The sequence below is a fragment of the Mirounga angustirostris genome, unplaced genomic scaffold (assembly GCF_029215605.1).
Source record: "Mirounga angustirostris isolate CCGP_5_RB_7025 unplaced genomic scaffold, mMirAng1.0.hap1 SCAF_5, whole genome shotgun sequence".
Lineage (NCBI taxonomy): Eukaryota > Metazoa > Chordata > Mammalia > Carnivora > Phocidae > Mirounga > Mirounga angustirostris.
The window spans coordinates 95708210-95735771 of NW_026991713.1; the positions used below are offsets into that span (position 1 = coordinate 95708210).

The window sequence follows — 27562 nt, forward strand, 5'->3', positions numbered from 1 at the left end:
TGGCCAGGTTTAAGGAAAATCTCTAGTATTTTATGCTAATCACATTTACACAAATGTTAACATTGTTGAAAAGTGATGCCTTTTTTAACAACTGTAAGGTAACATATTGACATAACTATTACTGATATGGTAAAAGAAAGACTTTAAGAAAAGCAACCTAAGAACAAAACTGTTAACCATGTAGAGATGTGGTCATGTGGTGCTCCATGTCCACTAACCAATGACTTTACTTCAGATACATCCTAATCTAGATGTGCTCCTGTGTGCATTACCTGATGTTACAAATTGTGTCTACCTTTAGTTACATAGAAATTATCCTCTGACTGGAAAAAGACAATCTTTTAAGGTACAAATTTGAATGTACATATCTGCTTTTCAACCATTCTTCTTTTCTTTTTTAAAGAGATTCCTTGATTAGACAATATATTCACATGGTTCACACTCTGTGTGTGTGTGTGTGTGTTCATGTATGTATGTGTGTGGTTTTTTTTATGATTCACACTTTGAAATGAAAGTGTAAGCTCTTCCCAAAAATTATCCCCAGCTGTCCAGTTCTGTTCTTCACATATATATATATATTCACATATATATATATATATGTATGTATATATATATATTTTAGGAGATATTTTATGTAAATACAAACAAATCCATATATAAGTTTCACCTCATTTTGTTGTTCAAGTGATGGTATATTATATAAATTGTTGTGTACCTTAGTACTCACTTGGTAAAACATCTTGACCATAATTTCATATCAATATTTAAAGACCTTTCTGAAATTACTTCTCTATCCATGACATTTCTTTTCTTATCATTTATTACTGTGTGACTTTATTTATACTTTTAACTCCTTTTATTAGATAAAATTAGCTTGGTTTTGCTTTTTTTAAATGAACCAGCATTTGGATTTTTTAAGATTAATATTATTTTCATTTTCTAATTCATTATAATTTGTTTTTCTTTCTATTAATTCCTTTCTGGTTTCTGACTGATTTAACTTTTTGAGTGCAGTGCTTAATTAATGTTGATTCTTTCCTAGTTATTAATATAAATACATGAGGTTATAGGTCTTCCACTGAGTATACCAGTGATTGCCTCATATAATTGACAAATTGATGCTCTGTGAATCTGGGACATAGAGCTTCCTATGACTGTTATGTGGTCATTATGAATTATTCTTTTTAGTATTATAAAGTTTCCCCTTTTCTATGGTTGAATGATTTTTGTTCTGAATCAAACTTGTCTGATATTTCTTTTTAAAGATTTTATTTATTTAACAGAGAGACACAGCAAGAGAGGGAACACAAGCAGGGGGAGTGGGAGAGGGAGAAGCAGGTTCCCCGCTGAGCAGGGAGCATGATGCGGGGCTCGATCCCAGGACCCTGGGATCATGACCTGAGCTGAAGGCAGATGCTTAACCCACCGAGGCACCCAGGCACTCCCAAACTTGTCTGATATTAGTATCACAACTATTGCTTTATTTATTTTCTCTTCTCTTATTTTCAACCTTTATGAATCATTTTGTTCTAGGCGCATCACTTGTATTCATCCTAGAATTCAGATTTCTTTTTAAATTTTTTATTGTTATGTTAATCCCCATACATTACATCATTAGTTTTTGATGTAGTGTTCCATGATTCATTGTTTGTGCATAACACCCAGTGCTCCATGCAGAACATGCCCTCCTCAATACCCATCACCAGGCTAACCCATCCTTCCACCCCCCTCCGCTCTAGAACCATCAGTTTGTTTTTCAGAGTCCATCATCTCTCATGGTTCATCTACCCCTCTGATTTCTCCCCCTTCATTCTTCACCTCCTGCTACCTTCTTCTTTTTTTTTTTCTTAACATATATTCCATTATTTGTTTCAGAGGTACAGATCTGAGATTCAACAGTCTTGCACAATTCACAGCGCTTACCAGAGCATATATCCTCCCCAGTGTCTATCACTCAGTCACCCCATCCCTCCCACCCCACCCCCACTCCAGCAACCCTCAGTTTGTTTCCTGAGATTAAGAATTCCTCATATCAGTGAGGTCATATGATACATGTCTTTCTCTGATTGACTTATTTCGCTCAACATAATACCCTCCAGTTCCATCCACGTCATTGCAAATGGCAAGATCTCATTCCTTTTGATGGCTGCATAATATTCCATTGTATATCTATATACCACATCTTCTTTATCCATTCATCTGTCAATGGACATCTTGGCTCTTTCCATAGTTTGGCTATTGTGGACATTGCTGCTATAAACATCGGGGTGCACGTGCCCTTTTGGATCCCTACATTTGTATCTTTGGGGTAAATACCCAATAGTGCAATTGCTGGATCATATGGTAGCTCTATTTTCAACTTTTTGAGGAACCTCCATACTGTTTTCCAGAGTGGCTGCACCAGCTTGCATTCCCACCAACAGTGTAGGAGGGTTCCCCTTTCTCCGCATCCCCGCATACATCTGTCATTTCCTGACTTGTTAATTTTAGGCATTCTGACTGGTGTGAGGTGGTATCTCATTGAGGTTTTGATTTGGATTTCCCTGATGCCGAGTGATGTTGAGCACTTTTTCATGTGTCTGTTGGCCATTTGGACGTCTTCTTTGGAAAAATGTCTGTTCATGTCTTCTGCCCATTTCTTGATTGGATCATTTGTTCTTTGGGTGTTGAGTTTGATAAGTTCTTTATAGATTTTGGATACTAGCCCTTTATCTGATATGTCATTTGCAAATATCTTCTCCCATTCTGTCGGTTGTCTTTTGGTTTTGTTGACTGTTTCCTTTGCTTTGCAAAAGCTTTTTATCTTGATGAAGTCCCAATAGTTCATTTTTGCCCTTGCCTCCCTTGCCTTTAGTGCTGTTTCTAGGAAGAAGTTGCTGTGGCTGAGATCAAAGAGGTTGCTGCTTGTGTTCTCCTTTAGGATTTTGATGGACTCCTGTCTCACATTGAGGTCTTTCAACCATTTGGAGTCTATTTTTGTGTGTGGTGTAAGGAAATGGTCCAGTTTCATTCTTCTGCATGTGGCTGTCCAATTTTCCAACACCATTTGTTGAAGAGACTGTCTTTTTTCCATTGGACATTCTTTCCTGCTTTGTCAAAGATTAGTTGACCATAGAGTTGAGGGTTCATTTCTGGGCTCTCTATTCTGTTCCATTGATCTATGTGCCTGTTTTTGTGCCAGTACCATACTGTCTTGATGATGACAGCTTTGTAATAGAGCTTGAAGTCTGGAATTGTGATGCCACCAGCTTTGCTTTTCTTTTTCAACATTCCTCTGGCTATTTGGGGTCTTTTCTGGTTCCATACAAATTTTAGGATTCTTGTTCCATTTCTTTGAAAAAAGTTGATGGTATTTTGATGGGGATTGCATTGAATGTGTAGATTGCTCTAGGTAGCATTGACATCTTCACAATATTTGTTCTTCCAATCCATGAGCATGGAACGTTTTTCCATTTCTTTGTGTCTTCCTCAATTTCTTTCATGAGTATTTTATAGTTTTCTGAGTACAGATCCTTTGCCTCTTGGGTTAGATTTATTCCTAGGTATCTTATGGTTTTGGGTGCAATTGTAAATGGGATCGACTCCTTAATTTCTCTTTCTTCTGTCTTGTTGTTGGTGTATAGGAATGCCACTGACTTCTGTGCATTGATAATCTATCCTGCCACTTTACTGAATTCCTGTATGAGTTCTAGCAGTTTTGGGGTGGAGTCTTTGGGGTTTTCCACATAAAGTATCATATCATCTGCAAAGAGTGAGAGTTTGACTTCTTCTTTGTCGATTTGGATGCCTTTTATTTCTTTTTGTTGTCTGATTGCTATGGCTAGGACTTCCAATACTATGTTGAATAGCAGTGGTGATAGTGGACATCCCTGCCGTGTTCCTGACCTTAGTGGGAAAGCTCTCAGTTTTTCCCCATTGAGAATGATATTCGCTGTAGGTTTTTCATAGATGGCTTTTATGATATTGAGGTAGGTACCCTCTATGCCTATACTCTGAAGACTTTTGATCAAGAAAGGATGCTGTACTTTGTCAAATGCTTTTTCTGCATCTATTGAGAGGATCATATGATTCTTGTTCTTTCTTTTGTTAATGTATTGTATCACGTTGATTGATTTGAGTATGTTGAACCAAACTTGCAGCCCAGGGATAAATCCCACTTGGTCGTGGTGAATAATCCTTTTAATGTACTGTTGGATCCTATTGGCTAGTATTTTGGTGAGAATTTTTGCATCCATGTTCATCAGGGATATTGGTCTGTAATTCTCCTTTTTGATGGGATCTTTGTCTGGTTTTGGGATCAAGGTAATGCTGGCCTCAAAATTGAGTTTGGAAGTTTTCCTTCCATTTCTATTTTTTGGAACAGTTTCAGAAGAATAGGTATTAATTCTTCTTGAAAGTTTGGTAGAATTCCCCTGGGAAGCCATCTGGCCCTGGGCTTTTGTTTGTTGGGAGATTTTGATGACTGCTTCAATTTCCTTAGTGGTTATAGGTCTGTTCAGGTTTTCTATTTCATCCTGGTTCAGTTTTGGTAGTTGATACATCTCTAGGAATGCATCCATTTCTTCCAGATTATCTAATTTGCTGGCATAGAGTTGCTCATAATATGTTCTTATAATTGTTTGTATTTCTTTGGTGTTGGTTGTGATCTCTCCTCTTTCATTCATGATTTTGTTGATTTGGGTCATTTCTCTTTTCTTTTTGATAAGTCTGGCCAGGGCTTTATCAATCTTGTTAATTCTTTCAAAGAACCAGCTCCTGGTTTCGTTGATCTGTTCTACTGTTCTTTTAGTTTCTATTTCATTGATTTCTGCTCTGATCTTTATTATTTCTCTTCTCCTGCTGGGTTTAGGCTTTATTTGCTGTTCTTTCTCCAGCTCCTTTAGGTGTAGGGTTAGGTGTGTACTTGAGACCTTTCTTGTTTCTTGAGAAAGGCTTGTGTTGCTATATACTTTCCTCTTAGGACCGCCTTTGCTGCATCCCAAAGAATTTGAATAGTTGTGTTTTCATTTTCATTTGTTTCCATGAATTTTTTAAATTCTTCTTTAATTTCCTGGTTGACCCATTCATTTTTCAGTAGGATGCTCTTTAGCCTCCATGTATTTGAGTTCTTTCCGACTTTCCTCTCGTGATTGAGTTCTAGTTTCAAAACATTGTGGTCTGAAAATATGCAGGGAATGATCCCAATCTTTTGGTACCAGATGAGACCTGATTTATCACCTAGGATGTGATCTATTCTGGAGAATGTTCCATGGGCACTAGAGAAGAATGTGTATTCTGTTGTTTTGGGATGGAATGTTCTGAATATGTCTGTGAAGTCCATTTGGTCCAGTGTGTCATTTAAAGTCTTTATTTCCTTTGTGATCTTTTGCTTAGATGATCTGTCCATTTCAGTGAGGGAGGTGTTAAAGTCCCCCACTATTATTGTATTGTTGTCGATGTGTTTCTTTGCTTTTGTTATTAATTGCCTTATATAATTGGCTGCTCCCATGTTAGGGGCATAGATATTTACAGTTGTTAGATCTTCTTGTTGGATAGATCCTTTAAGTATGATATAGTGTCCTTCTTCATCTCTTATTACAGTCTTTGGTTTAAAATCTAATTTGTCTGATATAAGGATTGCCACCCCAGCTTTCTTTTGGTGTCCATTAGCATGGTAAATGGTTTTTCACCCCCTCACTTTAAATCTGGGGGTGTCTTTGGTTCTAAAATGAGTCTCTTGCAGACAGCATATTGATGGGTCTTGTTTTTTAATCCAATCTGATAGCCTCTGTCTTTTGATTGGGTCATTTAGTCCATTTACCTTCAGGATAACTATTGAAAGATAGGAATTTAGTGCCATGGTATTGCCTGTAAGGTGACTGTTACTGTATATTGTCTGTGTTCCTTTCTGGTCTATGTTGCTTTTAGGGTCTCTCTTTGCTTAGAGGACCCCTTTCAAGATTTCTTGTAGGGCTGGTTTCGTGTTTGCAAATTCCTTTGGTTTTTGTTTGTCCTGGAAGCTTTTTATTTCTCCTTCAATTTTCAATGACAGCCTCGCTGGATATAGTATTCTTGGCTGCATATTTTTCTCATTTAGTGCTCTGAATATATCCTGCCAGTCCTTTCTGGCCTGCCAGAAAGTCCTTTCTGGCCTGCCAGGTCTCTGTGGATAGGTCTGCTGCCAATCTAATGTTTCTACCATTGTAGGTTACAGATCTCTTCTCCCGAGCTGCTTTCAGGATTTTCTCTTTGTCTCTGAGACTCGTAAGTTTTACTATTAGATGTCGGGGTGTTGACCTATTTTTATTGATTTTGAGAGGGGTTCTCTGTGCCTCCTGGATTTTGATGCCTGTTTCCTTCCCCAAATTAGGGAAGTTCTCTGCTATAATTTGCTCCATTATATCTTCTGCCCCTCTCTCTCTTTCTTCTTCTTCTGGGATCCCAATTATTCTAATGTTGTTTCGTCTTATGGTATCACTTATCTCTCGAATTCTGCCCTCGTGATCCAGTAGTTGTTTATCTCTCTTTTTCTCAGCTTCTTTATTTTCCATCATTTGGTCTTCTATATCACTGATTCTTTCTTCTGCCTCATTTATCCTAGCAGTTAGCACCCCCATATTTGATTGCACCTCATTAATAGCCTTTTTGATTTTGACTTGGTTAGATTTTAGTTCTTTTACTTCTCCAGAAAGGGTTTCTCTAATAACTTCCATGCTTTTTTCAAGCCCAGCTTGTATCTTTAAAGTGATGATTCTGAACTCTAGATCTGACATCGTACTAATGTCTGTATTGAGTAGGTCCCTGGCAGTCCGTACTACCTCTTGTTTTTTTTGTTGAGGTGATTTTTTCCATCTTGTCATTTTGTGCAGAGGAGAATAGATTAATGAGAAAACAAAATGCTAGCAGGGTAACAACGTCCCCAGAAAATAAACTCTAAACAAATCAGAAAAGACATGAAGCAGTGGGAAAAGAAAGGGAAAGAGAGAAAAAAGAAAAAGATAAAGATAAAGATAAAAACAAACAAAAATAGAACAAAACAAAACAAAACAAAAACAGAATGTGATCAAATATGATCAGGCTGATATATAAATTAGTGCCACACACTAGATTTTGGGTGTATTTTGGTCTGTTAGAAGAAAGTGCCTCCCAAAATTTTAAAGAAAGAAAAACTTATATATGTACAAAAATAAGGGTTGATATGATGAAGGGATGGAATATGACTGTAAAGATGGAAATTATAAAATATTTTATAAAAGGAATTGATAAGAAGTTGTTTGAAAAAAGAAAGAAGAGGATTTAAAAAAAAAAAAAAAAAAAGAAAAAAAGGGAGAGAATGTGACCAGGCAGGGGAGTAGAAAAAAACCATACACTAGAGATTTCGGGTATATTTTGATCTGTTAGAAGAAACTATCTCAAAATTTTAAAGAGAGAACAACTTATATATATATGCCAAAAATATGGGTAACTACTAGGAAGGGATAGAATATGACTCTAAAAATGAAAAATAAAAATGTTTTTTAAAAAAATGATTGATAAGATGTTGGTTGAAAAAGGGAAAAAGAAAAATTCAAAAAAAAAAAAGAAAAAAGACAGTTAAAAAAAAATTAACTTTGAAAGACAAAAGAATCACTGTAAAAAAGCCATGAATTCTCTGTGCAGTATTCCCCTAGCGCTGGAGTTCTGCCGTTCTCATTGATCGGTAAACTTGGTCTTGGCCGGCTGTTCTCGCTGATCTTCTGGGGGAGGGGCCTGTTGCCGTGGTTCCCAAATGTCTTTGCCGGAGGCGGAATTGCCCCACCCTTGCCCGGTCTGGGCTAAGTAATCTGCTTGGGTTTGCTCTCCCGAGCTTTTGTTCCCTGCAAGCTTTCCATACAGCTTTGGAGGACGAGAGTGAAAGGGCAGCCTCCCAATCGCCACCCCGGAGGAGCTGAGAACTCGGGCCCCACTCTTCAGTGAGCCCCCAGAGAAAAGCAGTCAATCACTCCCATCTCCCCAGTCTCCGGCTGCACTCCGTGCTCACCCGGCCTGTGACCGTGCATTTCTATCTCTGGCACCCGACCCTGTGTGGAGTCTCCAAACCCAGCAGATCCCTGCGGTGCACTCCAGCGCGGCTCCTCCCAGGGGAGGAACGGGAGTCTCCCCGGATCTGCCGCTTGTTGGGTCCCTGCTGGAGGAGCAGTGGCCCGACTGTGCCGTGGATCACAGTTTATTGCAAACCCCGAGCTGAGAGCCCATGCCTTGGCTCCGTCTCTGCAGCTGGCTTCCCTGCTCCGATAACTGGGAGCTCTGCCACACTCAGGCACCCCCGGTCTTTCTGTGACCCTGAGGGTCCTGAGACCACACTGTCCCATGAGGGTTCCACCCCCCACTTAGCCACCGGAGTGACGTCCCTCAGCAGAGCAGACTTTTAAAAGTTCCCATTTTGTGCTCCGTGGTTCTATCACTTGCCAGAAGCGGCTGACGGAGGCCCCTCCCCCGCAGTCTATCCTCCCGAATATCGCCTTGGATTCACTCCTCCGCACGTCCTACCTTCCAGAAAGTGGTTGCTTTTCTGTTCAGAGAGTTGTTGCTATTCTTTTCTTCGATCTCCTGTTGAGTTTGTAGGTGTTCAGAATGGTTTGATCCCTATCCAGCTGAATTCCTGAGAGGAGACGAAATCCAGGTCTCCTACTCCTCCACCATCTTGCTCCGCCCCCTCCAGATTTATTTTAAAAAGAACTCTGATTGGATTAATTTTGAGAGATGAGAGGCGTATTTGACCTTAACTTAGTCATATTATTCATTTTTTGTTGTCATATTATACATCCATAACATTTATTGTCATCCTGTATCATGCTACAACTATGAATTATATTTCTCTACATAACTTTTTTTGGGGGGGAACTTTGCTTATGTTTGGGCATGTGTAAGCATTATTGTATGTCTGATCATTTTCTTCTAAATATTTTCCTATTAATTGTATTTTATATTAGTTAGCATTTAGTTTAGCAGCATCCAAAAGAAAGCCAAATAAGAGTGGATAAAGAAAATTTTACTTCTTTCTCACTAAAATAAGTCAAATAGGTAAGCAGTTTAAGGCTGGATGCTTCTGTGGTCACCAAGAAGTGCCTAGAGTTGTTTCTCTGAGGTAATTATCAAATCCTATTGGTCAAGAATGATAAGTTGCCCTGCAACTGAGTGAGCTTCCTGGTAAGCCAATCTGATAGTCCAGGTTCTGCCCTCTGAGAAGCTGTCCTCTGTCCATTGTCCTTCATGGGCCCAGGTCTATTCTTGGGCCAGTTCCTTCTACTGCAGGCTCTCCAAAGTCATATCTAAGTGCAGTTTGGGGGCTGCACACCTTTCACAACCCACTTTCTACTGACTTTGGTTCAGGGACCCTTGGATTGCTTTACAGGTTGAGTTATTTTTGGCTGATGTCAGCTGTCCTCAAAGTCAGCAAAATAATTCTCTCCAAACTTAGAATTCTTCTGGTCAATTTTCTTTCATGGTAATGCCACTTGAAAGTAACCAGAGTCAAGGAATATATTTATAAACTTTGATCTTTGCTATGACCAGCTCCTTCACTGCCCTAAGGTCATTTGAAACCTGGGGTTTGGGAGAAAAAGCAAGACCAAAGTCCTGTCTTTGCTGGTAGGCTCATGGACTTTGTGGAGTATCAATTCTATTTTCTGTTAAGCCTACAGTTTTATCACCACCTCAGTTTGGGGGATAGGGATGCTTAGGGTTTTGTTTTGTTTTGTTTTGTTTCCAATCCTGCAAGTTCCCAATTATAGGTCTCTCATTTCATTATGTAGTAGCTGAAGGCAGAACATACCTCCCTCACAAAATTGGTATTTTTCCTTCCATTTTTTTCTTTCAGTGTGGCTACTTCAAGTCTGAGTTCATCTCTCTCTTGTAAATGCTAAAAGTGGCAAGGAGGATTTACGTCATGCCAGCATTCTGATTTTTTTTCAGTTTTTTTTTTTTTGTTCTCCAAGTACACTCTCTGATTTTTCAGCTTCAGAGCACACATCGTTTTCTTTTCAAGGTGACACTTGTCCAAATATCTTACCATGGATAACAAGACATTAGCTTTCCAGCCTATAATATCTGAGTTATTATATATTCTTTCCATCCATTCCATCCAACCGCATCCAAAATTTAGGTTTTATTACTAGAGCATGCAGTTTTGGTAACATTCTGAATTATTTAGGATTCTATTCAACTGTATATAATAGAAATCCCAAATAGAAATAGCATAAATTTGCAGCAGAAGGTGGGCCCTTCTGTTTACAGAACTATATTTTTGTTTGCTAAGTATGTTGTGTGTGCTCTTTGTCTTCTTTTGTAAACTCTTTTGTTATATTCGTGCAGTTTTTAGAAGCTCTTCTACTTAGTGGGTACCTAGGTTTTAGCACTCTTCTTGTTTTGCTAGAAATAGAATTTGTAATTTTGTTTCTTTTTTGAAAGATTTATTTATTTATGAGAGAGTGAGCTAGCGAGTACAAGTAGGGGGAGGGGCAGAGGGAGAGGATCTCAAGCCAACTTCCTGCTGAGCAGGGAACCCGAAACGGAAGTGGGCTCGATCCCACAACCCATGAAATCATGACCTGAGCCAAAACCAAGAGTTGGTCACTTAATTGACTGAGCCACCTAGCTGCCCCTTTCATTTTGTTTCTTGATTTCTTGGTACTTCCAGAAGATTTCCAGGGGGGAAAATCATGGAAATACTATCTCTGTGCCTGCCAAATTCAAACTACAAATTCCATTATCTCTTTAAATTCTTAGAGTTCTTAGTTTTGTAGAGCACAGGGCTTTAGGGCTGAAAAGGGCCAAAGAACTCAACAAAGCAGGAAGACTAGAAAGATAAAGCAACAGTTTATCTCTGATGTGCAGTTTCTATAAACCAGCCACAAACTGGTCTAAGAAAATTGGCTACAAAATTACTTTGAATCCCAGACCTTTTGTTTGTGATGGCTATGTAGGTGCCACAGAGAACATCTGAACTTAAGCATCAGTTCATATGATTTGTGCTGTATTTACTAAGGTTTTTTATTTTTAAGATTTATTTTTATTTTTTAGAGAGAGAAAGAGCACGGGGGGGGGGCGGGCAGAGGGAGGGAGAATCCCAAGCAGACTAAGCACTGAGCACAGAGCCTGACCCTGGGTTGGATCCCACAACCCTGAGATCACAACCTGAGCCGAAACCAAGAGTCAGTCCCTTAATGAACTGTGCTACCCAGACGCCCCTGTATTTACTAAGGTTTGAGAAATAGTTGGTTTTTTTGTTTTGTTTTGTTTTTGAGAAATAGTTTTGATACTAGAATGATTTATACTTCTTCAGAGTCTGGAAAGGAATAAATGATAAAAATGTGTTAATGCTTCTTTAAATCATATTGTGTATTTTATCTATTACTAAACAAAAGGAAGTAATTCTAATGAATTCTTATATTTGTTCTTCTGTCTTCATTTATTTACTTCTAGAGAAAGAAAGAAATACAAATTCAGTTACTTATGCCAGGGGAAAGTTTAAATTATTGATCAAAGGAGCTAAATACAGGTACAAAAATCAAATTAATGGCTTTTATGTTAAAATGCAGTCACAGGTTTAGCAGGAGAGAAATCTCTTAAAGGAGTAAATTATGAATAATCTAACCATGTACACAAAGTAAACGATATAAGGAAGCCAACTCATGGTGTAGATTAATGTGTTACTAACAGATTCATGAAAAAAAAGAAAGCTAGAATGGAATCTCCCAAGTCATTTCTGAATGGAAGACTCTCCTTTTGCTCAGGATTCAAACATTTTAGGGAAAAAGGAAATGAGGATATTTATAGAAGGGAACTGTTTTCGAGTGCTTCACAAGTTTTCACCATCAGAGAAAATTATTTGGTTTGGTTTCATTTTTTGGTTTGTTTTGGCATCAGCTGTGTTTTATTTTATTCAAGAGGGATCCAGATGAGAGAGCAAGAGGTTACAAGAAAGCTGACTTTGGCTCAGTCTAAGGAACTGCCTTTATTTAAAGGTTTATATCTCTCCCAAAGTGGAATGGGATCATATGCATACTAGCTAATGATATCTTAGAGGAATTTCATGCTCAGATAATGATTTAGCTAGAAGACATTAAGGACTCAAGAGTCCTTCATTATTTGTGGGGTAGGGACATTATTTGCTTTAAACTTGGAGCTGTGTTTAGAAAGCAATGTGTTCTTCAACTCACATTTGTGTAGAAACTTGCTTTGTACAGATTTAATGGATAAGTGGTGAAATTTTAATGTGCTGGGGTATTTTATACTGCTACAATAGAGAATATAGTCAGATCTAAAACATTTTCAGAAACTGGCAAGTGTTGATAGGATATCTGTGTCACGCTGAGAGTAATGTCAAGGGAATTAGTGATGTTTGACAGCAGGCACTTCTAAAAGACGTATGCCCTTTAGAAGGTCCTTCAAATGCACTTCCTTTCTTTAAAAAATTAATTAAAGGAATTAGTTTGTATTCCCCAAATAATTTCAATCATCTCTGAGTATGTTAAAAGAAACTCTTACTTATCTTGATGGTTGTACTTGGCAAAGAGTGTTCTTAAAACTTGAGCTCCATTTCTTTAGCTTTATTTCTGGTGCGTCTTTTCTTTACATTTTAAATCCCATTCATACTAAATTATTCATAATTCCTCAGTTATGCCATATTTCATGACTGTATCCTTTATTTTTATATTTTATTTTATTTTTTTAAGAGAGGGAAAGCAGGGGACAGGCAGAGGGAGAGAAAGAATCTTAAATAAGCTCCACGTTAGGTGCAGAGCCTGTCATGGGGCTCAATCTCATGACCCTGAGATCATGATCTGAGCTGAAATCAAGAGTAGGACACTTAACCGACTGAGCCACTCAGGCGCCCCTATGACCGTATCCATTAATTGTGGATTTACACATCGCTTACTTGCCAAACTCCTTATCTTTTTATTTCAAAACTCAGCTCGAATTTATAGCATTCTCTATAGTTTTCCTGCAAAGCCTCCAACAGGGCTGATGACTCCTTCGTTTATTAGTTTTGTATCTAACATATATTTTTAGTTTTGGACTCATCATTATTTGCTTTTTTAATATTTTATTTGAGAGAGAGAAAGAGAGAGCGCACCAGGATGGGGGAGGGGCAGAGGGTGAAGCAGACTCCCCATGAGCAGGGAGCCCGATGCGGGGCTCAATCCCAGGACCCTGAGATCATGACCTGAGCTGAAGGCAGACACTTAACAGATTGAGCCACCCAGGCACCCCTGGACTCATCATTATTTGAGCATGTATATCTTCTGCTCACCTGTGTGTTTTTGAGGGAGAGGGTGTTCAATGAGAGATTGAGTAACCTTGAAAAGAAGTAGCGTTTTCCCAGGTACAAAGGTTGGGAAATACATTATAAGTGGAGAGAAAAGTTTCTGCAGAGGCCCAGAAACATGGCATGACCAGGATTCTTTAAGGCTGGAACATCAGGTATGATTGATAGAGTAATAGACATGAAAGCTTTAAAGGTGACATCATAAAGCATTTTAAAGTATGCTAAGAAATTACTGTTTATTATCTCTCTTTAATTTTAATAGATGTGTGACATTGGCGTATCTACCAAAGCTCTCTGTGCTTCAATTGCCTCAAAAGAAAAGTGGTAGTTATAATACCTGCTTCACAGGAATTACACAGCAAGTGATCAATACATGTTAACTGCTATGGTTATGATTATTATTAGTAGCAGTAGCTGTTTTCACTGATGGACTGAACTGTGACAGACTTTTTAGCCCACCCAAATGCCTAAAACATTGTAGGTCCTTAATACTATTTGTTGAAATGATAAATTATTGCATAAATAGTAAAGAAACGTTGAATTGCCTTGAAGACAAAGAAATCATGTGAAAATACTTGAAATGTAATAACATATCTGTGGGCATGCATATAGTTATTAGAAAGAAGGCTTAGAAACAAGATTGCTTAGGAAGCCATTGCAAAGGTCTACATGACATAAGATGACAAATTACATTAAAGCAGTAGTAAGCAACAGGGGCGCCTGGCTGGTTCAGTTAAGCATCTGACTCTTGGCTCAGGTCATGATCTCAGGGTCGTGAGATTGAGCCCTGTGTCGGGTGCTGCGCTCAGCGGGGCATCTGCTTGAGATTCTCTCTCTCCCTCTCCCCTGTCCCTCCCCCTGCCCCCACCAAAATAAATAAATAAATCTTAAAAGAAAAAGCAGTAGCAACAAATAAGGAGGAGAAATATCCTGGAGGACTGACTGACCTTGGTGATGTTCCACATGAGCAGTGTATTGAGAAGGTCAGGATTCTAGGCTGTGGAACATACTGCCTGCCTTCGAATCCTGGCCCTTCAGTAACTCTCTATGTGATTGCAGCAAATTACTACACCTCTCTGTTTCAGTTTCCTTGTCTGTAAAATTGGAATAATACTAATAATTATCCCCTGAGGAGATTGTAAAGATTAGGTGAAATAATGTTTGCTCAATATTTAGTAAAGTGCCATAAAAAAAATAGGTGCTCATTTAATGCTCACTACTGTCATTATCATTACCATTATTTATGAGATAAAGAAGTGGTTCGATTTTTAAGTGATTCTAATTTGGTCTGGATGTCATTAATTGAGTAAAGAATACTGTGGTCCTGTCAGTAAAATAATTCATTCGATTTTGAACACCTTATATTCTGATGTCCAAGTAGATAGGTTTATGAATATAAAGTTAAAGAGAAACATAGAGATGAAAACATATTTATTGGCATTTAAGAGAAGGTGAGGGAGTTGAGGACAGCATCTTGGTCAGGGAATGCATGAAGTGTTCTAGTAAAGCACTGTCAGACGGGAAGGAGGAGAAAACAGGAGAAAGGAGTATCTCATGTATCAAGTGTAACATATATCAAAGGGAAGAAGAAATCCCATGTTCAGTTTGAAAACAGGAAGTATCCTGCAACACTTTATATTAAACCATTCAAAAAGGTTGGGGCCAACACCAGACTGCGGTGGGTAGAGAAATGAATATAAGGCTACAAAATAAAAAGAGAAGCTATGTATCACCTATGGTCTCCAGTGCTATGAATAATGTACACAAAATATTAAATGGAAAGAGTTATCATGCTTCTAGGAATGGTTGATGCCAAGAAACAAAGTTCTAAAATTCTCTCAGATGAATTGGTCCAGTGAGGAATGGGGAGATCTAGAATTTGCTATGCCCAACTCCAGGCAGAAAAGCCAAGGGGAACAAGTATGAAAAATCATTAAACACCCCGACATCCCCTTTCCAGTCGCATCATGAAGGAAAATCTAGGAATCATGTCATTTCTCACTGAAATAGTATCATTTTCAGCCCACAGGGAACCCAGACTCGTTGGAGGAGAAGTTCCCTGCTCTGGTCGTGTTGAAGTGAAACATGGCGACAGGTGGGGCACCGTCTGTGACTCTGACTTCTCTCTGGAAGCTGCCAGTGTGCTGTGCAGAGAGTTACAGTGTGGCACAGTCATTTCCATCCTAGGGGGAGCTCACTTTGGAGAAGGAAATGGACAGATCTGGGCTGAAGAATTCCAGTGTGAGGGGCAGGAGTCCCATCTTTCACTCTGCTCAGTAGCCCCCCGGCCAGATGGGACTTGTAGCCACGGCAGGGATGTTGGAGTCGTCTGCTCAAGTGAGGCCCAGAGAACATGTTCAAGTTGTTCCCATACTGTGAAGAGGGTGGGGTTAGGTAATTGCAGACATCTTTTTAAAAGCCCTGTCTCCTTCCAGGATACACAGAAATTCGTTTGGTGAATGGCAAGTCCCAATGTGAGGGAAGAGTGGAGCTTAAGATACTTGGGAACTGGGGATCCCTCTGCAACTCTCATTGGGACATGGAAGATGCCCACGTTTTGTGCCAGCAGCTCAAATGTGGAGCAGCCCTTTCTACCCCAGGAGGAGTGCATTTTGGGAAAGGAAGTGGTCCGATCTGGAGGCACATGTTTCACTGCACTGGGACTGAGCAGCATATGGGAGATTGTCCTGTAACTGCTCTGGGTGCGCCGCTATGTTCAGCCGGGCAAGTGGCCTCTGTAATCTGCTCAGGTAAGAGGATGACGGACAGCCAATGACAAACATTTCTCATGGTGGCGTGCCTTCAGAGCAGGTGTACCTATAGAGATGAAGAACAAAAGTAAAAGGACATGATCTATTTTAAGGGATCATGAGAAGTGTGCCAGAATATTAACCTCATGTGTCTTTTTAGAGGAAAAGTAAACTTAATTTTCACAAACCTCGTAATTACATATCTGGTGCTTACCGTGTACCAGCCATTCTCAAAGTGTTTGATTCATTCCCAGCCTGGTTGACCTACCACCTTCCCCTCTCTCTAAAGCTGTTTGTTCTCAGCTCATCTGTCTTACACTTCATCGGATCTCCCTTCCTCACCCTAACTTTTTGTATCTTGTATGACTGAGCAGTTTGGTGTTTGCAGGAAATCAGAGTCAGACGCTATCGCCATGCAACTCATCATCTCTGGACACGACGAGATCTACCATTCCAGAAGAGAGTGATGTTACTTGCATAGGTGAGAATCAGTGACCAATCTAGAAAAATGATCTCAATCCTTATGGATGTGTTTTATTTTTTTTTTGAACTCTTTTAAATTTTATTATATTATGTTAGTCACCGTACAATACATCATTAGTTTTCGATGTAGCGATCCACGATCCATTGTTTTCGTATAACACCCAGTGCTCCATGCAGTCCGTGCTCTCCTTAATACCCATCACCGGGCTAACCCATCCCCCACCCCCTTCCCCTCTAAAACCCTCAGTTTGTTCCTCAGAGTCTATAGTCTCTCATGGGTCATCTCTCCCTCCGATTCCCTCCCCCTTCATTTTTATTAACATTTTATTTTCTCTTTTCAGGGAGTGGTCAGCTTCGCCTGGTAAATGGAGGTGGTCGCTGTGCTGGGAGAATAGAGATCTACCATGAGGGCTCCTGGGGCACCATCTGTGATGACAGCTGGGACCTGAGTGATGCCCACGTGGTGTGCAGACAGCTAGGCTGCGGAATGGCCATTAATGCCATTGGCTCTGCTCATTTTGGGGAAGGAACAGGGCCCATCTGGCTGGATGAGGTGAACTGCAATGGAAAAGAATCTCATATTTGGCAATGCCGTTCACATGGCTGGGGGCGGCACAACTGCAGACATAAGGAGGATGCAGGAGTTATCTGCTCAGGTAAGTTCTACACAGAAGCTCTGGTCACAATTACTTAAGAAAGGACTGAGGAGGAGCCAAGGGGAGTGAGGGATATTCAACTGAGAGAATTCCCTGAGAAGCAGGTTTGGAGGGAACTATTGCTTGAGTCAGGGTCCCGACATGTGGATTTGATTAATTAATGCTACCCCATGTGCAAGGTAGTATAACATCAGAAAGAGGAAAATACAGAAATAGGCTTGCATATCATGAACATGACAACAAAATTAAGACTGAGAACTTCTTTTATGAATATATATGGAGCTACATTCAGTGCACCACTTGATATCACTGTATAAAGAAGTAGATTAAAAGGGACAAGAAGAAATAAACCCAGCACTACCTTCTACAGGGCAAAAGATAATTACCATACCTAAGTAATTTTTCATGATAGGCAAATGAAACTTACTTGTCATAGGAGCAAAAATTATCATAAGAAGCCACTGCTTTTATTCTGTATACATGGCAAGCTTTAGAAACTATTGTGAAGTTGAGAACTGTACTCAGTTGTAGTATATTGGGAAAAACAGAATTATGACTTGGTTACTTGGGGAAGTGAAAAATTCTATATGCCAGAAGAGATTTGATATCATTTGCATTTAATATCATAAACTGGTAGAGGACATATGCAGCCAACTATGAAGAGTCAGAAAAGGAAATATTTTATTTTAAGGTAATGTATACAACATTGGTTTTAGTGTCTGAGTATCTCCATAAATGTTAACTATCAGGAGAGCTGCAAAAAAAATTAATGAAATAAGTTTCTTGAGGCTAAAACTGCAGTAATTTAGGGAGAAAAATACAAACTATATGATTGATATAAAGGCTCTGAGCCCTTGATTAAGATTTAGAAATCAATTTAGAATCATTGGTGGTCTTCTAAAGAGGTCCCTAAGCACAAAACCCAATACTAGAACACCATAAGCTATTTAGAGAGCTATACTATATTTAGTGTAGAACATAATACATTTTATCGAAATCTACTAAATCATCCAGAAGTTACTAAAGAATTACTAGTAATTGACATATTATACCTATTTTTAAAACCATTCTACCTTAGAGTAAAGGGAGGGAGCCCTGTGAATCTTCAGAGAAGATGTGAAACTACTAACTCTGTATTTCACCCCAGAGTTCATGTCTCTGAGACTGATTGATGAAACCAACAGACACAGTTGTGCAGGGCGTCTGGAAGTTTTTTACAATGGAGCTTGGGGCAGCGTTGGCAAAAGTGGTATGTCTGCAGCCACCATGGAGGTGGTATGCAGGCAGCTGGGCTGTGCAGACAGAGGAGACATCATCCCTGCATCTTTAGACAAACCAACATCCAGGCACATGTGGGTGGACAATGTCCAGTGCCCGAAAGGACCCGACACGTTATGGCAGTGTCCATCTGCTCCATGGAAACAGAGAGTGGCCAGCCCTTCAGAGGAGACCTGGATCATATGTGCCGGTGAGTATCCGCTGGTTGATATGAGAATTCCATTTTTAATTCTACTATCATCTTCTGATCTCATTAAGTAGGAATGAATAACCTCTGCTGCCTCTTCTACCCTGATGGTGTAATTGGTTTCATTTAATTTGGCTTATAGGTATTCAGGATCACGGGTTAGTTGTCCAAAAAGCATTACGCTCCCCACGGTCTTCTTGAAAGTTTTATTTAATTGCTTTCTCTGAGAACACATGAAGAGCAGAAAATATATAATTCAGTAGTTGACTATTGAATGGTCTACCTTACCATTCCCACTTTTCTTTTTTTTTAATACTTTTTTATTTGAGAGAGAGCATGAGCAGAGGGAGAGGGAGAAGCAAGCTCCCTGTTGAGCAGAACTCGACGTGGGACTCGATCCCAGGACCCCTGGGTCATGACCTGAGCTCAACCAACTGAGCTACCCAGGCACCCCTCCTCCCACTTTTCTTTCAAATATTATCTTGCTTTACTAATAGAAGAAGGGAAGCAGTCAAAAATATCAATCCTGAAGTATTTTGCCATTCTCCATCTTCTTACACTGGAAGAGGTTTTTTGTTGTTGTTGTTGTTTTTAAAGATTTTATTTATTTATTTGAGAGAGAGAGAATGAAAGACAGAGAGCATGAGAGGGAGGAGGGTCAGAGGGAGAAGCAGACTCCCCGCTGAGCAGGGACCCCGATGCGGGACTCGATCCCGGGACTCCAGGATCGTGACCTGAGCCGAAGGCAATCGCTTAACCAACTGAGCCACCCAGGCGCCCCTGGAAGAGGTTTTTTATGTACCTGGCAATCTCCTAAATCGTTTTCTCTTTGAGAGAAATTAACATTATACAGTGTTAACTTTGTTTATTCCACATTTTCTGACTCACACTAATGTTATTTTTTTTTTAAAGTATTAATTTTTTTGAGAGAGAGAGGGAAAGCAAGCAGGAGAGACAGACAGAGGGAGAGAGAGCATGCACCAGTGGGGAGAGGTAGAGGAAAGGGGAGAAGCAGATTCCCCACTGATTAGGGACCCCAACTCAAGGCTCAATCACAGGACTCTGGGATCATGACCTGAGCCAAAGGCTGATGCCTAACCAACTGAGCCACCCAGGTGCCCCCTCACTAATGTTCTGATGTCCAGGATGAAATACACCCAGTTTGCTGAAAGGACATAGGCTTTCATAAAGGATAAATTTTGTTAAAAATATATTTTTAAATGCACATTAAATAGCAAAGTATTAAAATAGAGATCTAAAAAGAATTTCAAATCTCTCTTTTCCTCTGTGACCTCTTAGAAGTTTTTATGTTCTCAGAAATGATTTAGGTGTCTGTGATTTTTCAGACAAGATAAGACTTCAAGAAGGAACCTCTAATTGTTCTGGACGTGTGGAGCTCTGGCATGGAGGTTCCTGGGGGACAGTGTGTGATGACTCCTGGGACCTTGAAGACGCGCAGGTGGTGTGTCAACAGGTGGGCTGTGGCCCAGCCTTAGAGGCACTAAAAGAGGCAGCATTTGGCCAGGGGACTGGGCCCATATGGCTCAATGAAGTGACATGCAAAGGAAATGAGTCTTCCTTGTGGGATTGTCCTGCCAGACCCTGGGGGCACAGTGACTGTGGGCACAAGGAAGATGCTGCTGTGAGGTGCTCAGGTGAGTGCCAGGAGCCTGGAGTAAGCTTGGAATCTCAGGCAGCAATGAGGGGGTGGGCATTGAAGTGCCTTGTGTCAAGACTGGACACCTCAACACAGGGACCTGGTGGGGAAAGAATGATGATATTTCTTTCTTTTTTTTTTTAAGATTTTATTTATTTATTTGAGAGAGAAAGAGAGAAACAGCATGAGAGGGGAGAGGGTCAGAGGGAGAAGAAGGCTCCCTGCTGAGCCGGGAGCCCGATGTGGGACTCAATCCCAGGACTCTGGGATCATGACCTGAGCCGAAGGCAGTCGCTTAACCAACTGAGCCACCCAGGCGCCCAGAATGATGATATCTCAATCTGAAGGAACGATGAGAACATTTGTTGTTATACATTGGCTTTCACCAAGGAAAAGCATATAACTTATATGTATCTCTGTACAGGAAGAATAAGGATAAAGGGACCCTAGTTTTAGGTGGGAAGGAGTAGTTTACTTGGTTGAGAGGCACCAAGGCTCACATAAAAAATAGAAATATTTGTTCTACACATTACTCCCCAAATTGAGTCTCCTTCTCTTTTCTCCTACAGAAATTGCCATGACCCAGAGATCATCAAATGCTGGAGGTATATCATGGGGTTTATGAGCATGGGTCCAATTGTCTGCATTATTTAGAATCTTTTTTGTTAAGAGACTTTGGGTCAGAAGTCTTCCTTTTCTTTTCTTTTTTAAAGATTTTATTTATTTATTTGACAGAGAGACACAGCAAGAGAGGGAACACAAGCAGAGGGAGTGGGAGAGGGAGAAGCAGGCTTTCCACCGGGCAGGGAGCCCGATGCGGGGCTCGATCCCAGGGCCCTGGGATCATGACCTGAGCTGAAGGCAGACGCTTAACGACTGAGTCACCCAGGCACCCTGGTCAGAAGTCTTTCTGAGGATTGGGAAACTTACTTCAGCCATCCTGTATTTAAGAGAGGGATGGTACCAGGGACCTCAGTCTGTTAGCTAAGACATCATCTCTTGTGATACTTACTTGCACTTAGGTCACGCATCCCTTGTTGCATTTGGGATCCTTGGCATCATTGTGTTGGCCTTTCTCGTTGTTCTCCTCTTGTGGATTCAGAGGCGAAGATGGCAACAGCGGCTTACAGGTCTGAGCCAAGCTATGGTCTTTCTAATGTCTCTATGGGATAAGAAAATTCTTGGGATAAAATACATATTATCTGAAATATATATACATATTAAAAGCAAGTGTATGCATATTAGACTCAAGCATCAAACAGCCAAAATGATGGAACCTAGAAGAGGTTTAAGCAGTTTCTCCAAAAGAGGGAACAAGATTTCAGAGGAGAAAGGGGTTTTGGTTGGTTGATGACTCCTGTACTTTAGCTGGATGTTTAATTGGGACATTATAGAATTGGTAGTTTAGAATGAATATGCTTATATGGTTTAGGAGGAATCTTTTATTGCCCAAATATGTATTTGCTCTTACTATATACTTAGTACTCATTCTACTGTTCTGTTAAGCAATGTACTAGGCTCTGAAGATATAGACATCAATAGTCAAGTGTTTTGGTAGTCATGGAATTTCAAGTCTAGCGGAAGAGATATATATGCAAAAGAGATAAATAAGGCACCATGTAGTATTGCATGTTCGTGAGAATAAAGAACACAAGTGGCACAGAGAAGACAGTAATTAACTAGGAGAGGGACAGGGGGAGAATTGGAGGCTTCTAGGAGGCTTTTGAGACATTTTGAAAATCAAGTTCCAAGAACTAGGTAAAGTGCATTATAAGGAAAGAGAAAAATATGTACAAGTGTAGAGAAGCTTAAGGGACAGCCACCTGCCATTTTGAGGGGAAGTAAAAGTTGAGTTCAAAGAGAGAAGCTACTGATAAGGCTGTAGAAGAATGGGGAACAAAGGAGGAATCATGTACTTCATGGTAAGAAGATGACTAGTCAAAGAGTATTATGTGATCGGGGAGGGTGAAATAGTCCAGCTGTTTTTTAGAAAGTTCTGTTTGATGACAGGATGTGTGAGGGGTTGTAGGAAGACCACATTATTGACAGGGGTAGCATTTTGAAATAGTTGACATGAAAGATGAAAAGGACTTGATAGTGAGCATGGAGAAGAGAGGATGGATAGATTTCAGAGATTTTTTTTTTTTTAAAGCTCCCATGAATTAGAGAAGACTGCCGCCTGCTTGGAGGGAAAAACTGGGGTGGCATATGATGGCAGTAGGGGTGGTTTCGCCTCAACCTACTGCATTTGAATTTGTAGCCTTATAAGGGAAAAGCTTGGTAGTAGAAGGGATGCAAACAAGACAAGGGCATGGATAAAGATTGAGTATGTGTGCACTGCTGGGAAAAAGCACTGGTAGGGAGGGCAAGTTTTATTATGATCTGCTGATCCCTAATCTAGAACCTCTGTTGTCAGTTTGCTCGAGAGGAGAGAATTCTGTCCACCAAGTTCAATACCGGGAGATGAATTCTTGCCAGAAAGCAGATGATCTGGATGTGCTGACTTCCTCAGGTCTGTGGGTTCTTTGAGGGTCTACAGCCCTGGGGTTCAGACCAGTAGCTACAGTTGCAGCTGAGGCATTTTACTTTGCATAGCTGTGAAAGAAATCTCAAACATGTAATAGGAAGCTTATGATGCATATATGGAAGAAAGGCAGGAATGAACTACAAGTGACTCTTAGAGAACATAAAAACTGCAATCATGCGATCTGACTTAGAGGTCTGTGATGATTTCTGGTGGAGGTACAAAGAACCATGCAAGTAGAATATTTGATTTGGACCTCATCTTACTGAAACAAATTAATCTAAAAGGTTTCACTTTTCACATTTCTTTCACAATTCCTTCCATTCTTACTTCCTGCTCCTTTCCTTACTCTAATTTGATATTTATATTTTCCCCTAAAAATCTAAAAGCTTAAAGTTCCTATATCTTTTTCCCATAGAAGCCATCACTATTTCCCATTACATCATATGGCTTTCTTTGTCCTCCAACTTCTGTTTAGCACCAATGCACTAATTCTGCCTCTGGGCGGCCTAATTCTTCTGGGTTGGAAGAAATAGCCCAACACCCACCTACTCCATGAAGGATCAACACCTTCTCTGTATTCCTTACCTTCTGAGAAGGGCCTGCCTCACTTCTTCCATCCCAGGGACTTGGTATTTGCAGCAACTATGTCGGGAAAACATATTTAAGGCATGGAAAAGACTTCCTGTGCCCCGTAAATCACACGTTTGCCTTCCTAATTGTGGGCAATGCGTCTAAATGTTCAAAGAGGTTCTAAGGCACTTGAGGGGAGGTCTGATTTATTTCCCAGTAATTATTTCCTTCCTTTCAGAAAATCCCAATGAGTCAGATGATTTTAATGATGTTGGGCTAATTTCTGTGTCTATATCTCTTCCTGTTTCTGGATGAAAAAGAAGACCATTCTGAGGTACACTGAAGAGGAAAATGGGAATTACAACCCAAGAAGGTGAGTGAAGAGAAATTATTCAATGTTGTTCAAACCAGATACATTTTTTTGAAAATTGAGAACTCCTCTGGTATTATAAAAAAAGAAAGAATGTATATACACGTATTTCCATACATATGTATATTTATGTATATATGTATGTATATCCATATTCAGAATATACAACAGCTCTTTATAAATGTGACTCTTATCCAACTCTTAGTTATATATTATTATTTTTAAAGATTTATTTACTTATTTGAAAGAGAGAGAGAGAGAAAAAGGGGAGAGGCAGAGGGGGAGGGAGAGGGAGACAATCCCAAGCAGACTCCTGGTTGAGCTGGGATCCCGACTCGGGGTTTGATCCCACGACCCTGAGATCATGACCTGAGCTGAAATCAAGAGTCAGATGCTCAACTGACTGAGGCACCCAGGCACCCCAATTATTAGTTATATATTCTAAGCAATAACAATGGTATATCATGGAGCTAAGGAGAAACTGGGTACATTTATATGATTAAATTTTTTTAAGATATTGTAACGGTCATTTTGTGAAAGAGAAAAGACTTATGTCAACACTTGTATAATGCCCGTTATGGTAAAGGTAGTATAAGATGCCATAAGAACATAGAAAGTTTTCCTAAGAAATTGGAGGAAATTCTGAAGATGTGATATTCAAGGCAAACATCAAATGATTGAAAGACAATTTTAGGGCAAGGACATAGCATGTACAAAATATGGAGGCATAGAAAAGAACCACATCTTTGGGGAACAGTAAGAAGTTTTTCATTCATAAATATGTATTGAGGGGCGCCTGGGTGGCTCAGTCGTTAAGCGTCTGCCTTTGGCTCAAGTCATGATCCCAGGGTTCTGGGATCGAGCCTCGCATCGGGCTCCCTGCTCCGTGGGGTGCCTGCTTCTCCTTCTCCCACTCCCCCTGCTTGTGTTCATTCTCTCACTGTGTCTCTCTCTGTAAGTAAATAACATCTTTAAATATATATATACATTGAACTGGGGTGCCTGGCTGGCTTGGTCAGGAGAGCATGCATCTCTTGCTCTCAGGGCTGTAAGTTTGAGCCTCATGTTGGGTGTGGAAATTACTTAAAAATAAAAACTTTAAAAATGATTAACATAACATAATAAAAAAAAGTTAACCACCAAAAAAATTAAAAAAATAAAATAAAATGGTAAAACCATTGGAAAAAAATATGTATTGATCATATTTATGGTGACAAGTAGTGTTCTGAGCACTGAAGACACATAAATAAAAGATATTACTGACAAAGACATGATTGTTTAATGTAAATCTCAAGAGAGAGGAAGTGGTGAGAATCTAAGCTGAAAAGGCTGCATACAGTCCTATCATGAATGGCCTTGTCTGCTATATTTCACATTTATATTTTATTTTAGGGACTGTTATGGAGGCAGTGGGCTTTGAAAGATTAAGCTGGGGCAAGACACAATCAGATTTGCATTTTATAATTTTCTTTCATGCAGAATGTATAACAGAAGAAATTTGTTAAGTTATACATTAAAAAGAAAAGATGGTGAAATGAGGTAGTGGATATATTTTCCATTAAAAAAACAATTTGGGGGAAGACTATATATTTTTTTTCTTTTTTCTTTTTTTTTTTTAAGATTTTATTTATTTATTTGAGAGAGAGAATGAGAGAGAGAGAGAGAGCATGAGAGAAGGGAGGGTCAGAGGGAGAAGCAGGCTCCCCGCCGAGCAGGGAGTCCGATAAGGGACTTGATCCCTGGACTCCAGGATCATGACCTGAGCCGACGGCAGTTGCTTAACCAACTGAGCCACCCAGGCACCCGGGAAGACTATATATTTAGAAATAATATGTACCAAAGTATGGGGTTTTTTAAATAAGAAATACAGATTGAGACAGGATTAAAGTTGGAACTCTTAAAAGTATATAAATATAAAGTGTTAAATCATACATATACACATACACACATAAAAGGTAATAAATTGTATATGGCATGAAAGGGATAAATATACATTTATATGCATCTTAATGTATGTCTTAACAACTATTAAAGGATAGCATTTGATGGATCATCACTGGGCAAAGCTATGAATTTCAAGTGACAAATAGACATTTATAAATGCTCAAATTCACCAGTATGTCAAGGCAATTCAAATTACAATTAACACTGAGATGTCACTTTATGTAAATCAGACCACCAAAAATTTAAAACAGCACCAATATTTATTGCTGGTGGGAATACAGAGAAAATTGTAATTTCAAACATTGCTATTGGAAATGGGAGGTGTGGTAGCCTTTGCAGAAAACAATCTGGAAATGTCTATGAAATATTTTTTTAAATGTTCCACAGATCCATTCATGCAAAATTCTACCCCTGAGAATTTCTTCCTTGCAGATAAAGCCACTAGTGTGTAAGAACTTAGATATAATGATTCCTTTTTACAGCATTGTGAGTAGTGGCAAAAAGCTGGAAACAGAATGAATGTCAGTGAGCTAATGGCTAGAAAATTATGGTACGGCCAACTGAAAAAGGAAAAGTCATCCACAAAAATGCAGCATCATTCCATTTATGTGTTCATGTTATCAGATATAATTAAATGTTTACACCTATAAGATTATATGTAGGTATATGTATATGGAAACATTAAAAATCGAACTTTGTTAGATTAAGACTACAATAGACTTACGATTTATAATCTTGAACATATGAATATTATTCCAATATAATGAATACAGATTAAACTACTTTTTCCTTAAAGAGGAATCATTGCTGAGTCACTGCTTCAGAATCACGTGAGGGTACTTTAAAATGGCATTTTGGGGTGCCATCTTAGTTCTATGAAATAGAAATAATTCTTATGCATGCTAAAGTTTGCAAATCATTGCATTCAAGTTTTCTGTTCAGGGAAGGAGTACGCTTTTTAATACATGTGAGTTTGTGTGTGTGTGTGTTTGGTGTGTGCACGTGTGTGTGTATTGTCGTATAACACATTATATGACATTATAGTATAATTCCTCTGTGCAAGTGTGTATAAAGAGGAAAATAACAGTTTTTCTATTTATGGTTTCAGTTCAGCCTTTAAGATCCCATGATGAAGACCTGAACTATGGAATAGAGCAAGAACCACCTTGTTCACTGAAGATTACAATACAGTCCTTTGTCTCCTAGTGTTCCAAAGACTGCTGCTGAATTTATAAAAATTAAATTGGTGAATGTGACTATTAAAAGCTCTTTATAAGACTTTCAGGGGGTTTAAATAAAAAGGAATATTGCTGATTTGAATTTGTCTTAACTTCCTGCTCTTGATTTTATGAATTTCTGGGTAGGCTTTCTGACTTTTTTAGGGTTTCATAAATATAACATGATGTCTTTTCATTTGACAGTGTTTCCATTTGCATATAACATATATGTTTTCTACTTTGGTTTAAATAATAATTTTCTTCTTATTACCAAATTAAAACAAATTTGTTTTTCTTAGTTTTTTTTTTAAGAAAGGGAAAGTTAATGATTATTGAAAGGCTAATAATATATTGTTACCTCTACAAGGCATGAATCTCATTTGTTCTTAATTGCTTTTTGTTACTGTAATTTTCATCGCTGACAAAATATGCACAGCAACACCAGGTAAAGGTACAAAGACTCAATGGCTCACTTCCTTGTTCCTTAGGACAGTGTAACTAAAACTGAAATGAATGTGTAAATTACATCTTTTCTATATAAATGTAAGTTATAATGAAAATTCTTATTTTATTAAAAATCACGTATCCATATTATATATTAACATAGAAGATAACATTTTTTTTTTAAAGATTTT

The 27562-nt window shown here is 39.2% G+C and overlaps 1 protein-coding gene across 3 annotated transcripts in view; it reads left to right on the plus strand.

Annotated features, from left to right (window-relative positions):
• CD163 (CD163 molecule) overlaps positions 1-27030 on the plus strand; it is a 49620-nt gene extending 22590 nt beyond the window's left edge. The window contains exons 7-17 of one of the 3 annotated variants that reach the window (XM_064591621.1): positions 15311-15625; positions 15724-16038; positions 16427-16519; positions 16863-17177; positions 18325-18645; positions 19989-20297; positions 20869-20904; positions 21322-21429; positions 22716-22811; positions 23720-23769; positions 26819-27030. In XM_064591621.1, coding sequence (XP_064447691.1) covers positions 15311-15625; positions 15724-16038; positions 16427-16519; positions 16863-17177; positions 18325-18645; positions 19989-20297; positions 20869-20904; positions 21322-21429; positions 22716-22811; positions 23720-23739 — 1928 coding nt within the window. In that variant the 3' untranslated portion in view covers positions 23740-23769; positions 26819-27030. Of the gene's footprint in view, positions 1-15310; positions 15626-15723; positions 16039-16426; positions 16520-16862; positions 17178-18324; positions 18646-19988; positions 20298-20868; positions 20905-21321; positions 21430-22715; positions 22812-23716; positions 23770-26818 lie in introns of all 3 variants that reach the window. The other 2 variants (XM_064591620.1, XM_064591622.1) reach the window with 2 other exon arrangements.
• The last annotated feature ends 532 nt before the right edge of the window (positions 27031-27562 follow it).